At 48.8% G+C, this 19,114-nt stretch overlaps 1 protein-coding gene across 2 annotated transcripts in view; it reads left to right on the top strand.

Moving 5' to 3' along the window:
- Window positions 1–9,597, top strand: part of Znf697 (zinc finger protein 697) — a 47,374-nt gene extending 37,777 nt beyond the window's left edge. For both annotated transcript variants that reach the window (XM_075981803.1, XM_075981805.1), the window contains 2 exons: window positions 3,510–3,787; window positions 4,766–9,597. In XM_075981803.1, coding sequence (XP_075837918.1) covers window positions 3,510–3,787; window positions 4,766–6,201 — 1,714 coding nt within the window. In that variant the 3' untranslated portion in view covers window positions 6,202–9,597. The remainder of the gene's footprint in view (window positions 1–3,509; window positions 3,788–4,765) is intronic.
- The last annotated feature ends 9,517 nt before the right edge of the window (window positions 9,598–19,114 follow it).

Here is a 19,114-nt window from a genome sequence, read left to right as displayed (position 1 = left end):
GAATACATGTTTACTGTAGGAAATGCAGATGCATATAAAAATAACCAAGACGTCCCAAAGCACCAGACACTGTCTGAAAAGGTCCAACCCTGTGCTGCAGTTCACCGTGTGTAGGACGAGGTGTAATCACGTCTGTTCTTGTTTCTGGTCTGTGAGTTAGAAATAGCCTACGTCACTGGATTTTGGTAAGATAAGAGTTAATAGCCAGAAGCCTCCAAGAAGTGATCAAGAGATAGTCGACATTTTAATAATGATCACCCGGCCTTCCTTTCTGAGCCTGTGTGCATTTGTGTTATGGTATATGCTACTGTGTCTATATTAATGAAAATAAGGTATTTTAAAACCAGCTGTGGGTTTTTATCAATTGACATATCTTGACCACCTATCCTTACCTCTAAACAGCTGCCACCATTGCCTGACAGCTGCCTACAATCTAGGGCAGGAGGGTGTGAGTGAAATTGAATCTGTGTTATTGCAGGTGTATGTCTGCAGGGTGGAGGGGTAGCAGGCACAAACTTCTAGTCTCCCACAGACATAGGCATTTTAGAACAAATACGTGAACATTGCCACTTTGGGCGACAGGGGCTCTCCTTTCCAGAACATTCAGCGTGGCAAGTACTGTGACCTCAGATGCCAGCCCTCAGTGGGGGATGGAACTCGGATCCTGACTAAAGTTAGAAAAACAGTGCTACTGGATTCGATCTGGTCCCTGGACGCACCACCACCAATCAGACGGTCCCCAAGCTGCCATTTAAAGGGTTCAGAGGTAAAGCTGTACCCCTTGCTCCCCGCCATGCTCCACCCTTCAGGGAGGCGGGCTGCTGTCACTGGCCTTTAGTTTTAGGGCTCTCTGGTGATGCACACTGGCGGACACCCCTTTCTCTTGCTGCACTGACTGTTAGGAAACATTGATCCGTTCTCTTGTTAAGCCCCTCCTCCACCAGCAAATGAGTAAGCCATATTTGCAAGCCTCCTCTTGCCTCTCCACTCCCCACCTTCGGGTGCATGGTATGTGCAGACTCTAGGGATGCACTTTCTATTCGGTCTTGTCCAGTGTGACCGGGGACAGAAGTCTCATATGGAATACGCTTCTGAGAAGGTTCATGGCTGTAATAATTTCCCCTTCTTCCTACCATAAAACGTCTGTTTGAGATTTGGCAGCTTAGTTGAGCTACCTTCCAAAGGGGAGGTACAGTCCTTTGGGATACTGTTGACTTGAGTTCAGACATGGCGGCTTCCCCAGGACATTTAGGGAAGGGCTCAATCTTTATGCTTTCCTCATTATTGAGAAAGATCTAAGGTGCTGACGGGGTGGTCCCCCAGAATGATGAGCAGCCGCTGTGCCTTTGAGAGGTGTGCTGAGACGACAGAGGAGGAATGCACGGCTTTCCCAGCAGTGAAGCTCGGAGCATTAACGACTCTCCGGTGTCCTTCAAAGTGCTTTTTAATTAGTTTCCCTCTGACGCCCTCCCCGTGAGAAAGGTTGAGTAGCAATACCCTCTTTCTACAGATGACACTCTGAAACTATGAGAGGTCAATTGACTTGCCTTGGGCCCGCCTGAGCCAGTGGTGGGATTTCTTCTACCCATAACTTCCACTTTTCATGCCAGCACCAGGACTTCCTCAGGGAGGCCTCGGTAGAGGGGGGGAGGATGGGATGGCCTTGCCTACCGTACCTTTTTCTCTCTTTTTTGGGACAGGGTCTCTCATGTGACCCAGCTGTCCTCTGACTCGCTGCATGAGCTTCTGATCCTCCTGCCTCTGTCTTCTGAGTGCTGGCATCACGGTGACACATGGGCACGTCTGATTAACTCAGGGTTTGTGTTGTGTGTGACAGGCAAGTACTCTCTAGACTGCATCACATCTCCGGCCACTACTCCCTCCCCTACCAGCTTTATTCCTGCAGTCCTGTCTGCGATGGTTGGGACGTTGGTTGAAGTGGTGTCTTTCAGATCACATACCCGGATCCTTGACCTGGCTGTAGCTTTACTTCCTTGAGCTAAGCTGCAAGCAAGCTGGATAGCAGAAAGAAATTACTATCGGTTCAACTGCCCAGCCTTGACAGGGTCCCTTTGTGTTTGAGATGCAAACCTGACGTCCACAGAGGCCTTGAAAATCTGATGTTTTCTCCCTGTAATTCAAATGCTGGGCTTTTTGGTAGAAGGGCTGCCACGTTGTCCCTGGTACACATTCCTCTTAAAGTTTGTCTATAACCGACACATTGCAGTGTATGAAGTTGGACTATGGAGATGGCCTTCAATACAGCAGGCTCCACCACCTCTCCATCTTGCTTCCAGCAAACCTGCCACAGCTTGAATCATCTTGGCTTCCTTCTAGAGCCACAGAGCCAGGCTGAGTTTGCCTTTGGAGACACAGTCTTTGATAAGAAGTTGCTATATTGATGTTTGTTATTCTTGTGGACTGTGTGTACTTTCCTTCTGGCTCGGGAAAGGCCCCCCAGTAAGTAACCGGCTAAATACTTGTAAGAATGTTACAGGCTTGTGTAGGGCAGGCTTCATCAAAGGGAGGAAAGCATGGGAATTTGAGAAGGCAAAACTGGCTTCCTGTCTATACTAGAGTCTTCACAGAAGAGGGAGAATTGTTCTTAGGACTTTTCTATACTTTTGCTTTTCAGCTGTAGAAGTGTTTTGTTGTTGTTTGTTTTGTTTTTCCCCCTCCTCTGGGGACAGTGGACAGTGTTTAGAAGTATCCAGAGTGGTCTAGGGTTTAATATGCCATCATAGCCTCCTCTACCCCAAATTCTAGGCAAGAGAGTTGCTTACCTTTATACCAAGGAGGTTGCAAAAACATTCAGTGTGTGCCCAGGTGGAGAGGGCCTGTGGTGATTTCATGTGTGCCAAATGTGTCAGCGGCAAGCAGGCAGCTCAAGCTTGCTTTCCTCATGGTGAAGCCACAAGCACAGGTCAGGAAGCTAAATACGCATGAAGGTTTTAAACAATGACAAGAGGAATGTCACAGTCCTGGAATCCCAGCCTTTCAGGAGACTGACGCAGAGGATGGGAAGTTCAAGACCTCCTGGGCCTACAGAATGAGTTCAAGGCCAGCTTGGGTAACTTAGCAAGACCTTGTTCCAAAATAACAGCTAAGTAGCTGGAGATATAGCTCAGTGGTGGAGGGCTTGCAGTCCCAGGTTCAATCCCTCGCACTACAGAAATAAAGGAATAAAGTAAAAGTGAAAAGAAGCAATGCTTACTTCAGTGTTGAGGTGTAAACTTACACCCAGACATTTACTTCACAGATTGACCTGATCTAGTTTTGGTCCCGTGAGTGAATGTCGCCCGGTATGTGGTCTCAGGATGTGACCACCCAAATGTCCCCCTTCACACAGTTGTTTATCCTAAGTGTACATGCAGTCGGGAGTAAGTAGACTTGTTACTGGTGCTTGCAACTCCAGCTGTTTTATTGGATGGGGAAATCAAGACCACACGGAGTAAAGGGTTGGATCTGGCTTGATGTAACCTTTCTTTCTCCATGTTTTGTCTGAGCAGGAAACCCTGGCTACCTCCTTTGCCCTTTTCTTGCTGGATGGACCAGGAAGATCATCAGGGTGTGCATGAACACCAGAATTCCGAAGACAGAGGTATGGGTTCTGACTTTGAGAACTCTGAGGACAGAGAGGCGGACCCAGAAGAAAGAGGAATGGGCTCCAATCCACAGGACACAGAAGAGAGGGGCCATCTGGAGCAGGAGATGAGCTCCAACCCACAGGATGACGATCTCAGAGGGGACTCACATGAGAGGGAAATAGTGTCCACTGTCTGCCCAGGTGAGAAGGCTGGAGTGTCCATGGAAGTGTGTAGTAGTAAGAGCGGCGGGCTGAGTCCCCGCACCCAGCCGCCTGAACGGCTAGCTTTACCCGAAATAATTACACGGAAACTGTATTCTTTTAAACACTGCCTGACCCATTAGTTTCAGTTTCTTATTGGCTAGCTTTTACATATTGATCTAACCCACTTCTATTAATCTGTGTAGCCCACAAGCTGGCTTACCAGGAATGATCTTAACCTGCGTCTGTCTGGAGTGGGAGAACCATGGCGACTCCTTGACTCAGCTTCTTTCTCCCAGCATTCCATTCTGTTTACTCCGCCAACCAGGCCTATCAAATGGGTCTAGGCAGTTTCCATGACTTGTGTTTTGAGGCTCTAGCTTTACGAAGTATGGTTGAGCAAATACAATTATTTATTTATTTTTTTTTAAAAATTTATTTATTTTTTATGTATACAATATTCTGTCTGTGTGTATGCCTGCAGGCCAGAAGAGGGCACCAGACCTTATTACAGATGGTTGTGAGCCACCATGTAGTTGCTGGGAATTGAACTCAGGACCTTTGAAAGAGCAGACAATGCTCTTGACCTCTGAGCCATCTCTCCAGCCCCTCAAATACAATTATTTTTCTTCCTTTTCTGGAGACAGAACTTTATCTCCTGAGTCCCCATCTTACCTGACCATCTGCAGACTTCAGTGACCCAGCTAAGCAGATCCTAGGGTATATAGTAGGTGGGGACTGCCCAAAGACTGGCTGACGGTCCTGCAGAGTTCACTGTCCTTTAGTTCTTACCTGGAGGAGACTCCTGGGAAAGAGACTGAAGTGTAAGGAGGCTGGGGAACTGGGGCTATGGTGTTTGAGAGTACTGGGGAGGAGCATTATTACTCCATTGGCTCCCAATCTTTGAAGGGCAGTTCTCCTAGAATACCTTTGTACACTAGGTCTAGTTGACCCCAACTGCCAACTTGTCTGTTGCAGAGGGGCTGCTGAGTGAGGAAGAAGGGGCTGTCCTCGGTGAGGAAGAAGACGACCAGCCTGGTGTGCCTGACATGACACTGTTCCCAGGCCTGTCAGAATCTGACAGTATATCCCGGAGTCCCCGGGGAGAGGAAGAGGAGGAAGAAGAGGAAGAGGAGGAAAGCGCTGGGGAGAACCGGCTGATGGAGGAAGATGAGCAGTTACCTCCTCCAGTGCTTCCCTGGAGGCGTCACCTCTCCCTGGGGGGTCGACACCGAGGTGACAAACCTGCCCACCGCCGTTTCCACCGGCTCCATCATCCCATGGCCATGGACCTCGGGGAACTCGACAGCCTGATGGCCAGCATCATGGACGCGCCCACCATCTGCCCAGACTGCGGGGAGAGCTTCAGCCCGGGCGCCGCCTTCCTGCAGCACCAGCGCATCCACCGTCTGGCAGAGGCAGCAGCGGTGGCCAGCCTGGAGCCCTTCCGCTTGGCTGCCGACTGCGGTGGGGTGGTGGGGATGATGGGCATGGGCGTGGCCGGCGACTTCGGGACGGGGTCCGCGCTGGCCCGGCCCCCTCGCGAGAAGCCCTTCCGCTGCGGCGAGTGCGGCAAAGGCTTCAGCCGCAACACCTACCTAACCAACCACCTGCGGCTGCACACGGGCGAGCGGCCCAACCTGTGCGCCGACTGCGGCAAGAGCTTCAGCTGGCGGGCCGACCTGCTCAAGCACCGGCGCCTGCACACGGGCGAGAAGCCCTACCCGTGCCCCGAGTGCGGCGAAGCCTTCAGCCTGAGCTCGCACTTGCTCAGCCACCGGCGGGCGCACGCGGCGGCCAGCGGGGCGGGCTCGGCGGCGGCGCTGCGGCCCTTCGCGTGCGGGGAGTGCGGCAAGGGCTTCGTGCGCCGCTCGCACCTCGCCAACCACCAGCGCATCCACACGGGCGAGAAGCCGCACGGCTGCGGCGAGTGCGGCAAGCGCTTCAGCTGGCGCTCGGACCTGGTGAAGCACCAGCGCGTGCACACGGGCGAGAAGCCCTACATGTGCTCCGAGTGCGGCGAGACCTTCAGCGTGAGCTCGCACCTCTTCACGCACAAGCGCACGCACTCGGGCGAGCGGCCCTACGTGTGCCGCGAGTGCGGCAAGGGCTTCGGCCGCAACTCGCACCTCGTCAACCACCTGCGCGTGCACACCGGCGAGAAGCCCTTCCGCTGCAGCCAGTGCGAGAAGCGCTTCAGCGACTTCTCCACGCTCACGCAGCACCAGCGCACGCACACGGGCGAGAAGCCCTACACATGCATCGAGTGCGGCAAGAGCTTCATCCAGAGCTCCCACCTCATCCGCCACCGGCGCATCCACACCGGCAACAAGCCTCACAAGTGCGCGGGTTGCGGCAAGGGCTTCCGCTACAAGACGCACCTTGCGCAGCACCAGAAGTTGCACCTGTGCTAGGGCGGTTTTCCCAACGAGTCCCAACACTGGGAGTAGATGGCTAGGTTACTGATCCTGCAGATGTGGGGGAAGGAGTGGGGGAAGAGACAGCCTAAGAGTGTCTGGGAGCGCCTTTTAATGTTTGCTCCCCTCCCCCAGGGAATGGTTAATAAGAGTTATTATTTCGAGGTGCCTACCTCCTCCATCGAAGTAACTCTTAGGAGATGTGCTTGAGTTGATGGCTTACTTAAATACTCACTGTAAGGAATGAAAAGCTTGGGTGAACAGACGCTTGGAGGATCCCCGAGGAAGGGGATTTGGGACTGGGTAGAGAGGGTTGAACTACCGTGTTTGTGGGAACCGGGAGAGGTTTAGAGTTATGGGGATACAAAAATACGCGGGTAGGAATAAGCCTGTGACACCCCTCCTCTCAGCTTTAGTTAGATCCTTCTCATCGCTACAGAAGAGGGTGCTTAGTATCCACTTCCTTCCCTGTGAGCCACAGTTAGCTGCTATTTTGAGACATCCAGGGAAAATTGAGCAGAAAAACTGCACAGTTACTTCAGGAAGCAACCTTGGGTTTAGACATCCACTAGCAACTGGTTCCCAGATTTGTTAGGAAATCCTGCACTTGCTTCTTCATGTTGATTTAGGGTTGCCTAGGTGGATGGATGACCCTGACCCCCGTGTAAGTCAGAACTTGGCCCCTCTTAGTCCGGCTTGGTACATGAAGACCATCAACAGCTGCCTGAGAAACCTGTTCACAAAAGGCAGCCAGCTCAGTTTTACTGGCTTCATGTGGAAATGCAAGAATGCTGAGTTCACAGGCTGGGATGCCTTCATTTGCATGTGCGTGACCCCATGAACTCCAACTTCCCTCACAAGTTAATGAGGGATCTAGTCCAGACAGGGGCGTCCCCTTTTCCCTCCACATATGAGAGGCACGGATTTACATGTGGAGGGGAGAGACAGGGAGAGGTGGGAATGCAACATGGCCAAATAGCACAAACGAATGTTTCCTAGTTATACAGTTGCCAAAACAGCACTTTCGTATTTAGAAAGTGTTTTACGCTTTCTAAGGATTGCTAGTGTTTCTCACATGCTCAGGAGGTCAATCAGTATTACAAACTCTGGCTTGGGAAAATCTGGGGTCAGAGTGTGGCTTGCCTCCTGAAGGAAGGCTGAGGACCGTGGATGGTGGAGCCTGACCTTTTGTGTTCTTCAGCTCGGTTGCTAGGATGAGTTACGTTCTCTGATTTATATAATACAGCGAGAACACTGAGCATTTTCGTGCTTGATGGGAGACATAAAAGCCTAGAAGGACCAAAGATGTCCTTATTGACAAAGCTGGCCTTTGTCGCCCGATTCCAGTGTCCTCACTAGGCTCTATTTCTAGTAGGGAGCTGTAGGCAGATGACTTGTATAGATTTTGGTTACACTGAAAACCCCTCCCCTAGATTAGCCTGTAGAAGTCAGTGTCGTGGCAGGCGGTGAAGTTACCGTCACTGAAACTTATTACCCTAGACTGTTCATGGAGCCTCCAACTGTTGGACACAGTTGAAGGGGGAAAACTAGAAGATTGTTTTTACAGTTTTAGTGAAGATTCTGTGAATGCTAGTGATTTCTACTTGATCATTTGTGTTTTAGTAATGATCTTCTTTACTGTAGGGGGCTGTAGGGAAGCATGTTTTCTATCATTCTAAGAACAATCTGGAGAACATCCGGGCTTGTATATTGCCTGCTGATCATGTCCACTGAATCTTTTTATTGTTCAGAGATACTCACACTAGGGAGAGTTTTTATTTTATTTTTATTTTTATATAAAACGTGAGCTCTCTCCGGTCCTCTTTGAGTGAAGAGTTACATGTGCAGTCTGTGCCCATTCTTTATTCTGACTCTTGTAGTCTGAATGCGAAGTGAATGAGACCACTTAATACAGGCAATTTGTAAGTAATCTTTAATTTTTAATTTCTTTCTTTCTTTTCGAGACAGGGTCTCTCTACATAGTTCTGGCTGTCCTGGAACTCACTATGTAGACCAGTCTTGCCTCGAACTCACAGAGATCTACCTGCCTCTGCCCACCAAGTTCTGGGATTACAGGCAAGTGCCACTGTGACCAGCTTATTGGTTTTGTTTTGTTTTATTTTTTAATACACATCTACCTCTTCTGGCCGTTTTAAATTCGCTCAAGCGTGTGCCAATGAAATCTTGTCCAACTTTTGATTCTTCATATATATTTTTAGCCACTTTGGTTTTTTTTTTTGCCTTTTGTTATCACCATTACACAGACTTATAGCCATTATCAAATGTGTTACACATCAGCAACTTTAGAGTGGGTTCAGTGAGGAGTGGCTATGCAAGCTGGTGTGAAGCCATGGCGGTAGAAATCCTTGGGCTTCTCCTGTCCCTGTTCTTTCTGTTGCCACGGCAAGAGAATCAGCTACTATGTTCGTACCTATGCTGAGCAAACCCTTCAGCAGGGAGAGGCTGTTCAGCCACCCATGTGCTGCGCCAGTGGTGGGTTTAAATGTGAATTTATTTCTCTTACTTCTTCAGGGAACATGCCCGCATTAGGTGAGATTCCATGCACCCAGGTGGTTCTTTCTCGTCTTCCATCTTAGAACAATAGCGTTTCTTCAGGATCCCCTGGAGACCGTGGTTCATGCTTGAAATGTTAAAGATTCCTCCCTCCAACTCATGATTGATATTGGAGGCTCTTGTACTATTTATTTCCTGGGGAGTTTGGCCAAAAGCAGGCTTCCTTTGCTGTCCTTCACTAAGCAAAACCCAGCGTAGTTTCTGGGCTTAAATGACGTAGTTCTGAGGCGGAAGAAGATAAGCAGTTAGCCCTTTGAGCCACGTGGTCGCTTGACAGTCTAGAGGCTGTATATATGTGAAAAGTAAAAATTAAAAAAAAACTATGTCCATAGACAATCTGAGTTGTGTTCTGAAGTCTGTGCACACTTTTCCCTCCTGTGCTCTTTCTTATCTGTTGTTAAAGTAGTAAGTAATTTAATGATCCAAGGAGTACCCGATTCCGCGTGAGTGTGCTTGTGGATCTGAGAATCGCCTTGTTTGCAGGTTGTTTTATTTAATGGTGGCTCCTTGGACAGCATCCTGGTGTCCAGCAACGAATATGGGATATTTGTCATTAAATTCCTATCGGTCTTTTGTCATTCTTTGTTATTATGTGTCTCACATTTGACTCTTCTACATGGAATGTTCCTGGAATGCGGCTTCACCCATGCAGCCATGCTTACAAACTGTCTATGGAGACTTTCGTGCAAAGCTGAGTAATTGGGACAGAAACCACATGGGCCATAATCCTAAAATATCTGCTGTCGCCCCTTTAAAGGCACAGCCTAGCAGGGGGTGGAGGATGGACAGGCGACAAGAGGCTACCACAGAATGAATGCCAGTATGAGGTCAGCCAGATCTATGTAGTAAGACACTGATTCATAATTTCTAATCCATATATGTATTTGTGCACACACACACACACACACACACACACACACACACACCCTAGTTTGCTCTCTATGGCTGTGATAAAACACCACGACGAAAACCAGTGTGGCAAGGACATGGTTTACATGACTTTTTCCTGTTGCAGTCTGTCATGAATAGAGGTCAGAGTGGGAATCTAGCAGTGGGAACTGAAGCAGAGGCCATGGAGGAACCTTGCTCCCCATGGACTGCTCTGCTTGTCCTGAATTGCTTTTTGACTCAGGACCACCTGCCCTAGGGTGGCATTAAACACAGTGGGTTGCTTCCTCCCACCATCAATCATTATTAAGAAAAGGCGGGCTGGAGAGATGGCTCAGTGGTTAAGAGCATTGCCTGTTCTTCCAAAGGTCCTGAGTTCAATTCCCAGCAACCACATGGTGGCTCACAACCGTCTGTAAAGAGGTCTGGTGCCCTCTTCTGGCCTGCAGACATGCACACAGACAGAATATTCTATGCATAATAAATAATTTTTTTTTAAAAAAAAGGGGGGCTGGAGAGATGGCTCAGTGGTTAAGAGCATTGCCTGCTCTTCCAAAGGTCCTGAGTTCAATTCCCAGCAACCACATGGTGGCTCACAACCACCTGTAAAGAGGTCTGGTGCCCTCTTCTGGCCTTCAGGCATACAGACAGAATATTGTATACATAATAAATAAATAAATATATATATAAAAAAAAGAAAAGGCGGCACAGACTTGCCCATTGGCCAATCTTGTGGAGGCCTTTTTTCTTGGTCACGGTTTCCTCTCCGCAGATGATGTATGTATGGTCTAACCAGCACAATTGACCCCTTGTTCTTTATCCAAACACACCACTATGAAGCCAACATTCTCCCTCATTTTTGTCACCAAGATCTCAATGTCATAAAATAAAACAGTATAACTTTAAAAGCCCAACCATCTTTAAAACATTCAAACACTTTGAGATCTCCAGTTCTTTAAAATACCCAAAGCCTCTCTCTCAACTTTGGGCTCCTGTATAATAAAAAAAAAAATAAGATACGTGTTTTCTTATTCCAAAGGAAAGAACCAGGGCACTCTTTGAATCAGATCAAGGCAATCCCCACCAGTATAAATACTTCCGTGTTGGATGTCTGGAATTCACTCATGGCCTTCTGGTCTCCGAAGGGCTCGGGCTTATACATCTACACAATTGATGAAGTTGCCGAGTCCGGCACTGGAACACTGGTGGATCCCGGATCAGCCCGGAACTGGTTATCACCGACTGAACTTCACATGGTTTGCACACCCTTCACAGTAACGCAGTGCAGCACGGTGAAGCTAGCATGCCTGTAGGGGGAGGGGGATGTCTTCACGTGCCTACCACTGCTCTCCGTTCCCAGAGTTAGCAGTCTAGGGATGGTGGTGGTTTGATGGAAGATTCAAGGAAAATTAGTTATTGAGAAGGGAGGAGACAATAATATGTATTCCTGAATCTCATAACAGAATTTCTTTTGCCTTGGCTCTCAATAATTTGTATAAATGATTACTGATAATACCCAAGGGTCTTCACCTTAGCTCGGTGGTTCTCAATCTGTGGGTCATGATCCCCTTGGAGGATTGAATGACCCTTTCACGGGGTTGATTGGAAAACACAGGTGTTTATGATTCCTAACAGTAGCAAAATTACAGTTATGAAGTAGTGACGAAAATAATTTCCTGGTTGGGGGTCACTGCAGCCTGAGGAACTGGATTAAAGGGTTGCAATGTTACCAGGGCTGAGAAACACTGATGGCCTTAGCTAGCCTGAGCCTAGCCACATGAAAACATGTACTTAGCAGCTCCTAGGGAGAGGTCTTGAGGAAAAAATTCTGAGAATTTATTACCGTATCTTTTAACATTCACAGTGATCTCCTACCAGGGTCACAGGCAGGCAAAGAGGAGATGGAGAGAGATATGTTTCTCACCAAGCCTGACTTTAATCAGAGTAGCTATTAGTCCTACAAGCATCTCAGGAAACAGAATTGAAAACCAAAGCTTTGGCATGGGTAAGCCTCGTAAAGGATGACCTTGTACTTCCCATCCTTCTGGCCCACGGTTCACAAGTACTGGGATGACGACTGTACACTATCACACCCGGTTTTATGCATGGCTGGCAACTGGACCCAGGATTTTATATAAGTTAAACAAGCATTGTTCCAACTGAACTGCATTCCCAACCCACAGCTAAGCCTCTCTTCACGGAGGGCAGCAGGGTCAGTGAGAAGTGGTGGCGTATACTTGTGATCCCATCACTCAGGAAACTGGTGGTATTGGAGTATCATGAATTTTAGGCCAGCCTCAATAACAATTTACAGACCATACAACAAGCAAAACTAGGAAATTGGTGTGTTGTTTCCCGGTGTGTTGTTTCAGTTTAGAGTAGCCAGAGCTACTTTGTCTGCACACCTTGGAGTTCTCAAGTTTGCTGGATTGAGACTAGACTAGACACGCTTTAACTTAATTTATGGCTTCATTATTTAAACCTGGCTATCAATTAATCGGGGTGAGCAGGATTGATTTTTTTTTTTTTTGCCAACAAGTAGCAGGTGTCTCAAGCAAGACTCTGGCCCTTCTAAGAGCCTGTTTGATAAGGAGAAAGCCATTATTGGCTTTCCCCTCTGTGTCTGACAGTCTAGTGACAATCTAGTGACTGTCAAAGGCTTTAATCTCACCCAGGAAACACCGGAGCTCATGACCTGCTGACTGAGCCGGCAGTGCCACCACTTAGGAGGCTACATATCAGGCAATGGGCTGACTTTCCCAAGCTCCTCCTTGCCCCAGGTCCTTCATGGTCCTTAGAGGAGCACGGTGGCCCTTTTTTAATAGGAGCATTTGCCAGTTGGGTGGAGAAGTGGCAGATGATATCCTCACATCGTTTTGTTCTCGTGCAGCATACCAACCTACAGATTCAGCTCTTAACAGAAAACGGATCTTCCCCATTTTGGAGGAGGCAGAGCAGGCACACCATCTTTTTCATCGTCTGGTGTCTTTGAGGCCTCTGGGAAGCAAGGCCTTGCCTACTCTTTTCTTAGCTGAGGGCTGGTAAAGTCAGCATTCATTCTAGGTGGGATCAGGGACAGCCTCTGAAGCATTTCCAAACACCCTGTTCACCCTGCCCCCCTCCCCCAGTTCTTTCTCCTTCCCTTCAACATTATTCTGGGATAGGTTTGAGAACTAGCTGAGTATGGGTTGCCAGGGCAGGGCTCCTGTGGTGCCCTCCCAGAATCCTCAGAGGAGGAAGTTGACAGAGGAGTTACTGAGAGTAACCACACTGTCCTGTGACAGGTGCGTGGCGGAGAGAAGCAGAAAAGCAGCAACCCTACTTGGAGCCTGACAACTCCCTGGGGGAAGGGGAGCTCAAAGCAGGGGTTGGGGGGGATGCCATAGGGATAGTGGATAGAGAAACAGGATGTGTTCAGGCCGCAGCAGCCCTGATGGAGGTAGGGTGTTCCAGTGTTGGTAAAGGCGGATAATGTGAAGTAATCCCTTAGCTTCTGGCTGCATCCTCTTTCCCAGATGTGTGTGCTCCTAGCCCTGTGCGCACAGGTCTATAGTCTCCCCCCTTTTGTCCCAGCATGCTAACCTTTTCTTTAGCAAATGAGTAGGGAAATTGGAGTTCAGCCCAACTCTGCTGCTGCTGATTTGGTGTCTTAGTGTTTTATTGCTGGGAAGAGACACCATGACTACAGCAACCGTATGAAAGAAAACATCTAATTGGGCTGGCTTACTGTCCAGAGGTTTAGTTCACTGTCATCACGGTGGGAAGCATGGTAGACATGGTGCTGGAGAAGGAACTGAGAGAGCTACACTGGATCAGCAGGCAGCAGGAAAAGACACTGGGCTGCCTCGAACATTTGAAACCTCACGGCCCACCGCCAGTGACACACTTCCTCCAACAAGGGCACACCTCCCACTAGAGCCACTCCCTGTGAGCATATGGGAGCCATTTTCATCGACACCACCACCCCTGAGGAGGCTTGCACCAGTCCCTTCAGCTCGAAAGCCTCCGTGTCCTCATTGATAAGTGGGGACTTGAGGAGTCCATTGTGTCAGGCTGGAAGAAAGTTGATCACAGTTGGCATTAGCGGCACATTTTGGCCATTGAATGTAAAGTTAAGTCTGGGGCCTCCGTATAGACTCTTCAGCCAAGCACAGGACCCTGCACACCAGTCCCATGCCCAGAGCGCTAGGAGGTGTTCTAATAATTACACAATGACTTCCAGACTCCGGCAAGTACAAAACCAAGTGCTTTAGAGGCTTCTGCCTTCGTGGCTGGTGCCCATGCCAGGATGCCATCAGGCCCCAGCCCTCAGGCTCCTGCAGGCCCCGGCAATCATGCTGGCAGGGTTTGGACCGCTGGTGTAGGTCCTTGTATCCACAGCTGAGGAGCCAGGGTGCTTGTCACTAACAGGGAGCCTTAGGGCTGCAGAGCAGGTCCTTGGCTGAGTCTTCAGAAACCCAGGGTCCCCTGTCTTTGGGGAGAGTGGGCGTTCTCTTTACATTCTCCTCCCCTTTCCTCCACCTCTCAGGCCTCAGAAAGCTGTCTCTAGTCCAGGCTCATTACCTTTGTGTGATATTCTTGATTGTTAAAAAGGGAGAGAACTTCCAGCCTGTGGTGGCCCACACCTTTAATAGCAGCGCTTAGGTGGCAGAGGCAGGTGGATCTCTGTGAGCCGAACAAGCCTGGTCTACGTGGTGAGTTCCAGGAGAGCCAGAGCTGTATGGAGACCCTGACTTAGGTGGGAGTGCGGGATTCCTCACAATGTCAATGTTGTGCAAAGTGCTTCCCTCCAGAGGATTGATTCCTACTTCCCTGAAGGTGTCCCTCCTGTGAGTTGAAGAGTTAAGGTATGTCAACTTTTAAAGTCAGACTTCCCTTGTTTAAATTTTAATAGCACAGCAGAGCCATGGGTATTATTTTATTTTAGAACTTTATCAAATTTCCCTTCTCATTACTTTGTAGCTGATATTTGCTCTCATGGAAGTCTTCTGTGTCGCTATCTCCTTTCCTGTGCCTCCCTCCCTTCCACCCTCCATCCCTCCTTCCCTCCCTCTCCCTCTCTCCCTTTGTCGCCACTTCCCTCCCTCTCTCTCCCTCTCCCTCCCTCGCTCCTTTCCTCCCTCCCTCCTTCCTCTCCTTATCATGCCCCCTCTTTTACAGGTCATGTGAATGAGCCCTTTTTCCTGCTGTGCTCCCCAGTGCATCCCGATTCCCATAATGATGACTTAGAAGGCTTGCTGAAATGCTGAAGTCACTTCTGTTGCTGTGACAAGTTCCCTGGCCAGAAGCAGCATAGGGGAGAGAGTTTTATTTGGCATACTGTCACAGCTTATGGTCCATCGAAATCAAGGCAGAGACTTAAGAGTTTGGTCACATACACAGTCAAGAGCACAGAGGTGCAAATGCACCCATGCAGCCGGCCCACTGCTTCTGCTCCCCGGAGCTTTCTTCACTCCCACACCTTCTCAGCTTGATTAAGAACAGGCATGCACAGGGGTCAACCTGTTCTACACACTTCCTTGTAAAGACTGTCGTTCCAGGAGAGTCCAGGTCCTGTCAAGACGATGGTTATAACTAACCAGCAGAGGGGGCTGTGTGATGTCAGTTTCGTATCTGAGGCAAATGTGCCTGGGTTAGCAGTGAGGAAACTTATTCCTCCCTGGTGTCTCGTCCACTCGGCCCCAGGCTTGCCTCACTAGACCTGAATTCCGTTTTGCCACAGTCACATGCAGCAGACCTCCATCTTACTATTAGATTCTTTGGGCGTCCCCTCATCTTTTCAAATTCATCTGCCCCAGGAAGCTGGACGTAAATGCTTACTGCTTTTCATAGCATATTGAGCAGGGCCTGGGCCTATCTGCTGACGTCATTATCCATTGCTAAAGCCGACAGTTTCTACTCCCCTCATCCAGAATACTGCCCTCCCTTTGCACTTGACCGCTCTCGGGACACTGAGCCCCTTCCTGTCTAGAGCCCCTACCCAATGTCACATTTTTTATCCCTCTACTAGACTATAAGCCTAGATCGGGGATGGAACACTGAGGCCAGAGCCCCGGGTTCAGCATCAAATACGTTTTTCTTAGCTTGCTTACTTCTTTTCTGTCAGATTGCATGTCTTTAAAATGAAAGCTTGTATCACGTTTTCTGAAGGTTCCGGTTTTGATGACGTGTATGCATGGGACTCACACCAAGGGGAAACAGTTAGTCACTGTTGCCTCTCCTCATCTTGTTAAGAAACAGGACTCCACACTCATACCGGGGAGCAGAGGCCACCCACCCTCTTCCCTGAGCTGTGTGTTCTCTGCTTCCCAAAGCTCAGACTCCAGTACTTCGCGATCTAAGACCAAGCACTGCCTCTGGCCATTGTCCTGCAGATGGTCTCTTAAAACAAACCATTCACTGGACACTCTGCTGGGTCCCCAGAGGCCACCCTTGTCTAGTGCCCGACTCTGTCTGGCACCCGGGACATGCCCCGACTCTCAGCAAACTCTCCTTCAGTGGTGTCCAATGTCTTTACTCACCTCGACCCTCCCCCACTTGAACACGCCTCCTCTGCACCAGCTCTTGGGCTGTCCGCCCTGCACGGATCCACCTGACTCGCCTTTCCATGTCCCACCTGTCTCCTGAAGCTTTCCAGGACACTTTCTACTCAGTTCCATTCCTTCAGTCATACGCACACCACACTTAAACCCGTGGGGGAGCTCTGCCCTGTGCTTCTCTTATTCCATGACCACAGACTGCTTAATCCAGGGGAAAAGGGAAGGGGGCTCACAGGCTGGGGCAGGTGCCGTTTTTTGAGCCTTTACTGCCTCCTTGTGGTAGTTTGCATGCAGTACATGCCCCCCTTGCGAAGGCCTTTAACTACCACTCTGTGTTTAGATTGAGTAGGTAAGGAGGTCTTTGTTATCCAAAGCATTCTAAGGCCTTATGGTTGTCAGGCTAGATACACAAACCAGTTTCCTTTCTTTCCAGCCACCCTGGTTAGACCTTGGGAGACTGTTTTCCCCTGAGAAAACAGCCCGGTGGATTCAGTGAGGGATTTCAATAGGCTGAAATCAAGATTGAAGATCCTTTCCCATACCCCACCAGAATCACTTCCTTCTGAGCTAATAGAACCTGCTTATGGAAGGTGTTCAGTTTACCCAGGGTTGATGGACACTCACTCTGTGCAAGCTGCCTGGGGTGTGTGCGCCCCAACCTGGATGCCCAGTGAGAGTTTTCCCTTGTGTCATTGCAGGTAGAGCATTTCCCCCTTCCTTCTAGACAGTGGCTGCTGGGGCCATGTCCTTAGTGACTGTCCAGCTCAAGGAATTTATGGATGCAGAAGTCAACACATAATCATATAACCAACTGTGGTTAGAAAGAAATCTTCCTTGGGATTTATGTTTCTTTTATAAAATAGGACATCGTCCAGGGAGCTAAACCGAGGGGTCTCTTGGCCAGGCAGGGCAAAGAAAGCAGAACTAGATGACCAAGGAAGAGCGTACACTTCCAGATGTCCTCTTTGTACACGTGAGACAAAGTGGACAAATGATGCTGTCTCCTGATATGTTAGTGGTCAGGAAAACACTCTTAGGTTTGGTTTGCTGTAAGGAACTTCAGCGTGGTTTTGTCTCCTGATCCTAGCACAGGAGGAGCTCAGTCCCAGCCAATGGCTTCCTATGAACATTAATTAATGCGGGGTGAGAAAAAAGTTTTGATGTTGGGTGAGACTTTAGTGTTGTCTGTGAAACCAAAAGGCAGAAAAGTTAATACCCAATTGTGATGAGAGACAGTTTTTTTCCCTCTATACTGTGTCCTCAGAGCTCCTTTAGTTTGATGGTATCTGGCTGAGCAGACAGGGCCTTTTTTTTGGTTTGTTTTATTGAGAAAAGGAAAAAAAAGTTTCCGCCTCCTCCCAGCCTCCCATTTCCCACCCCCTCTAATCCTCCTCCCTCCCTCTCCAGTCCAAAGAGCAGTCAGGGTTCCCTGCCCTGTGGAAAGTCCAAGGTCCTCCCCCCTCTGTCCATGTCTAGGAAGGTGAACATCCAAACTGACTAGGCTCCCACAAAGCCAGAACATGAAGTAGGATCAAAACCCCGTGCCATTGTCCTTGGCTTCTCATCAGCCCTCATTATTCGCCATGTTCAGAGAGTCCGGTTTTATCCCATGCTTTTTCAGTTCCAGTCCAGCTGGCCTTGGTGAGCTACCAATAGATCAGCCCCACTGTCTCGGTGGGTGGGTGCACCCCTCGTGGTCCCGACTTCTTTGCTCATGTTCTCCCTCCTTCTGCTCCTCATTGGGACCTTGGGAGCTCAGTCCAGTGCTCCAGTGTGGGTCTCTGTCTCTATCTCCATCCATCACCAGATGAAGGTTCTATGCTGATATGCAAGATATTCGTCAGTATTGCTATAGGATAGGGTCATTTCAGGTTCCCTATCCTCAGCTGCCCAAGGAACTAACTGGGGACATCGCCTTGGGCTCCTGGGAGCCACTCTAGTTTCAAGTCTCTTGCCAACCCTAAGGTGGCTCCCTTAACTAAGAATTGTGCTTCTGTCCTCCCCTATCCAACCTTCCTTTATCCCAATCATCCTGTTTCCCCAAGTTCCCCCCATCCTTCCCTTCTCACTTTTCTCTCCCCATCTCCCCTTACCCCCATCCCATCCCACCCCCAAGATCCCAATTTTCTCCCCGACAATTTTGTCTACTTCCCATAGCCAAGAGGATAACTATATGTTTTTCCTTGGGTTCACCTTCTTACTTAGCTTCTTTAGGTTCAACAATTGTAGACTCCGTGACCCTTATTTATGGCTAGAAACCAATTATGAGTGAGTACATCCCATGTTCCTCTTTTTGGGTCTGGCTTACCTCACTCAGGATAGTGTTTTTTATTTCCATCCATTTGCATGCAAAATTCAAGATGTCATTGTTTTTTACCGCAGTGTAGTACTCTAATGTGTAGATATTCCACACTTTCTTCATCCATTCTTCCATTGAAGGACATCTAGGTTGTTTCCAGATTCTGGCTATTACAAATAATACTGCTTTGAACATAGTTGAACAAATGGTTTTGTCATATGATAGAGCATCTCTTGGGTATATTCCCAAGAGTGGTATTGCTGGGTCCAGGGGTAGGTGGATCCCGAATTTCCTGAGAAACCAAAACACTGATTTCCAAAGTGGAATTCCCACCAGCAATGGATGAGGGTACCCCTTCCTCCACAGCCTCTCCAACAAAGGCTATCATTGGTGTTTTTGATTTTAGCCATTCTGACAGGTGTAAGATGATATCTCAAAGTTGTTTTGATTTGCATTTCCCTGATTGCTAAGGAGGTTGAGCATGACCTTAAGTGTCTTTTGGCCATTTGAAGTTCTTCTGTTGAGAATTCTCTGTTCAGTTCAGTGCCCCATTTTTTAATTGGGTTAATTAGCATTTTAAAGTCTAGGTTCTTGAGTTCTCTATATATTT

The sequence above is a fragment of the Microtus pennsylvanicus genome, chromosome 7, assembly GCF_037038515.1.
Source record: "Microtus pennsylvanicus isolate mMicPen1 chromosome 7, mMicPen1.hap1, whole genome shotgun sequence".
In the NCBI taxonomy this organism is placed as follows: domain Eukaryota; kingdom Metazoa; phylum Chordata; class Mammalia; order Rodentia; family Cricetidae; genus Microtus; species Microtus pennsylvanicus.
Note: the sequence above shows the minus strand (reverse complement) of the source record. Positions and strands in the feature narration are given on the sequence as shown.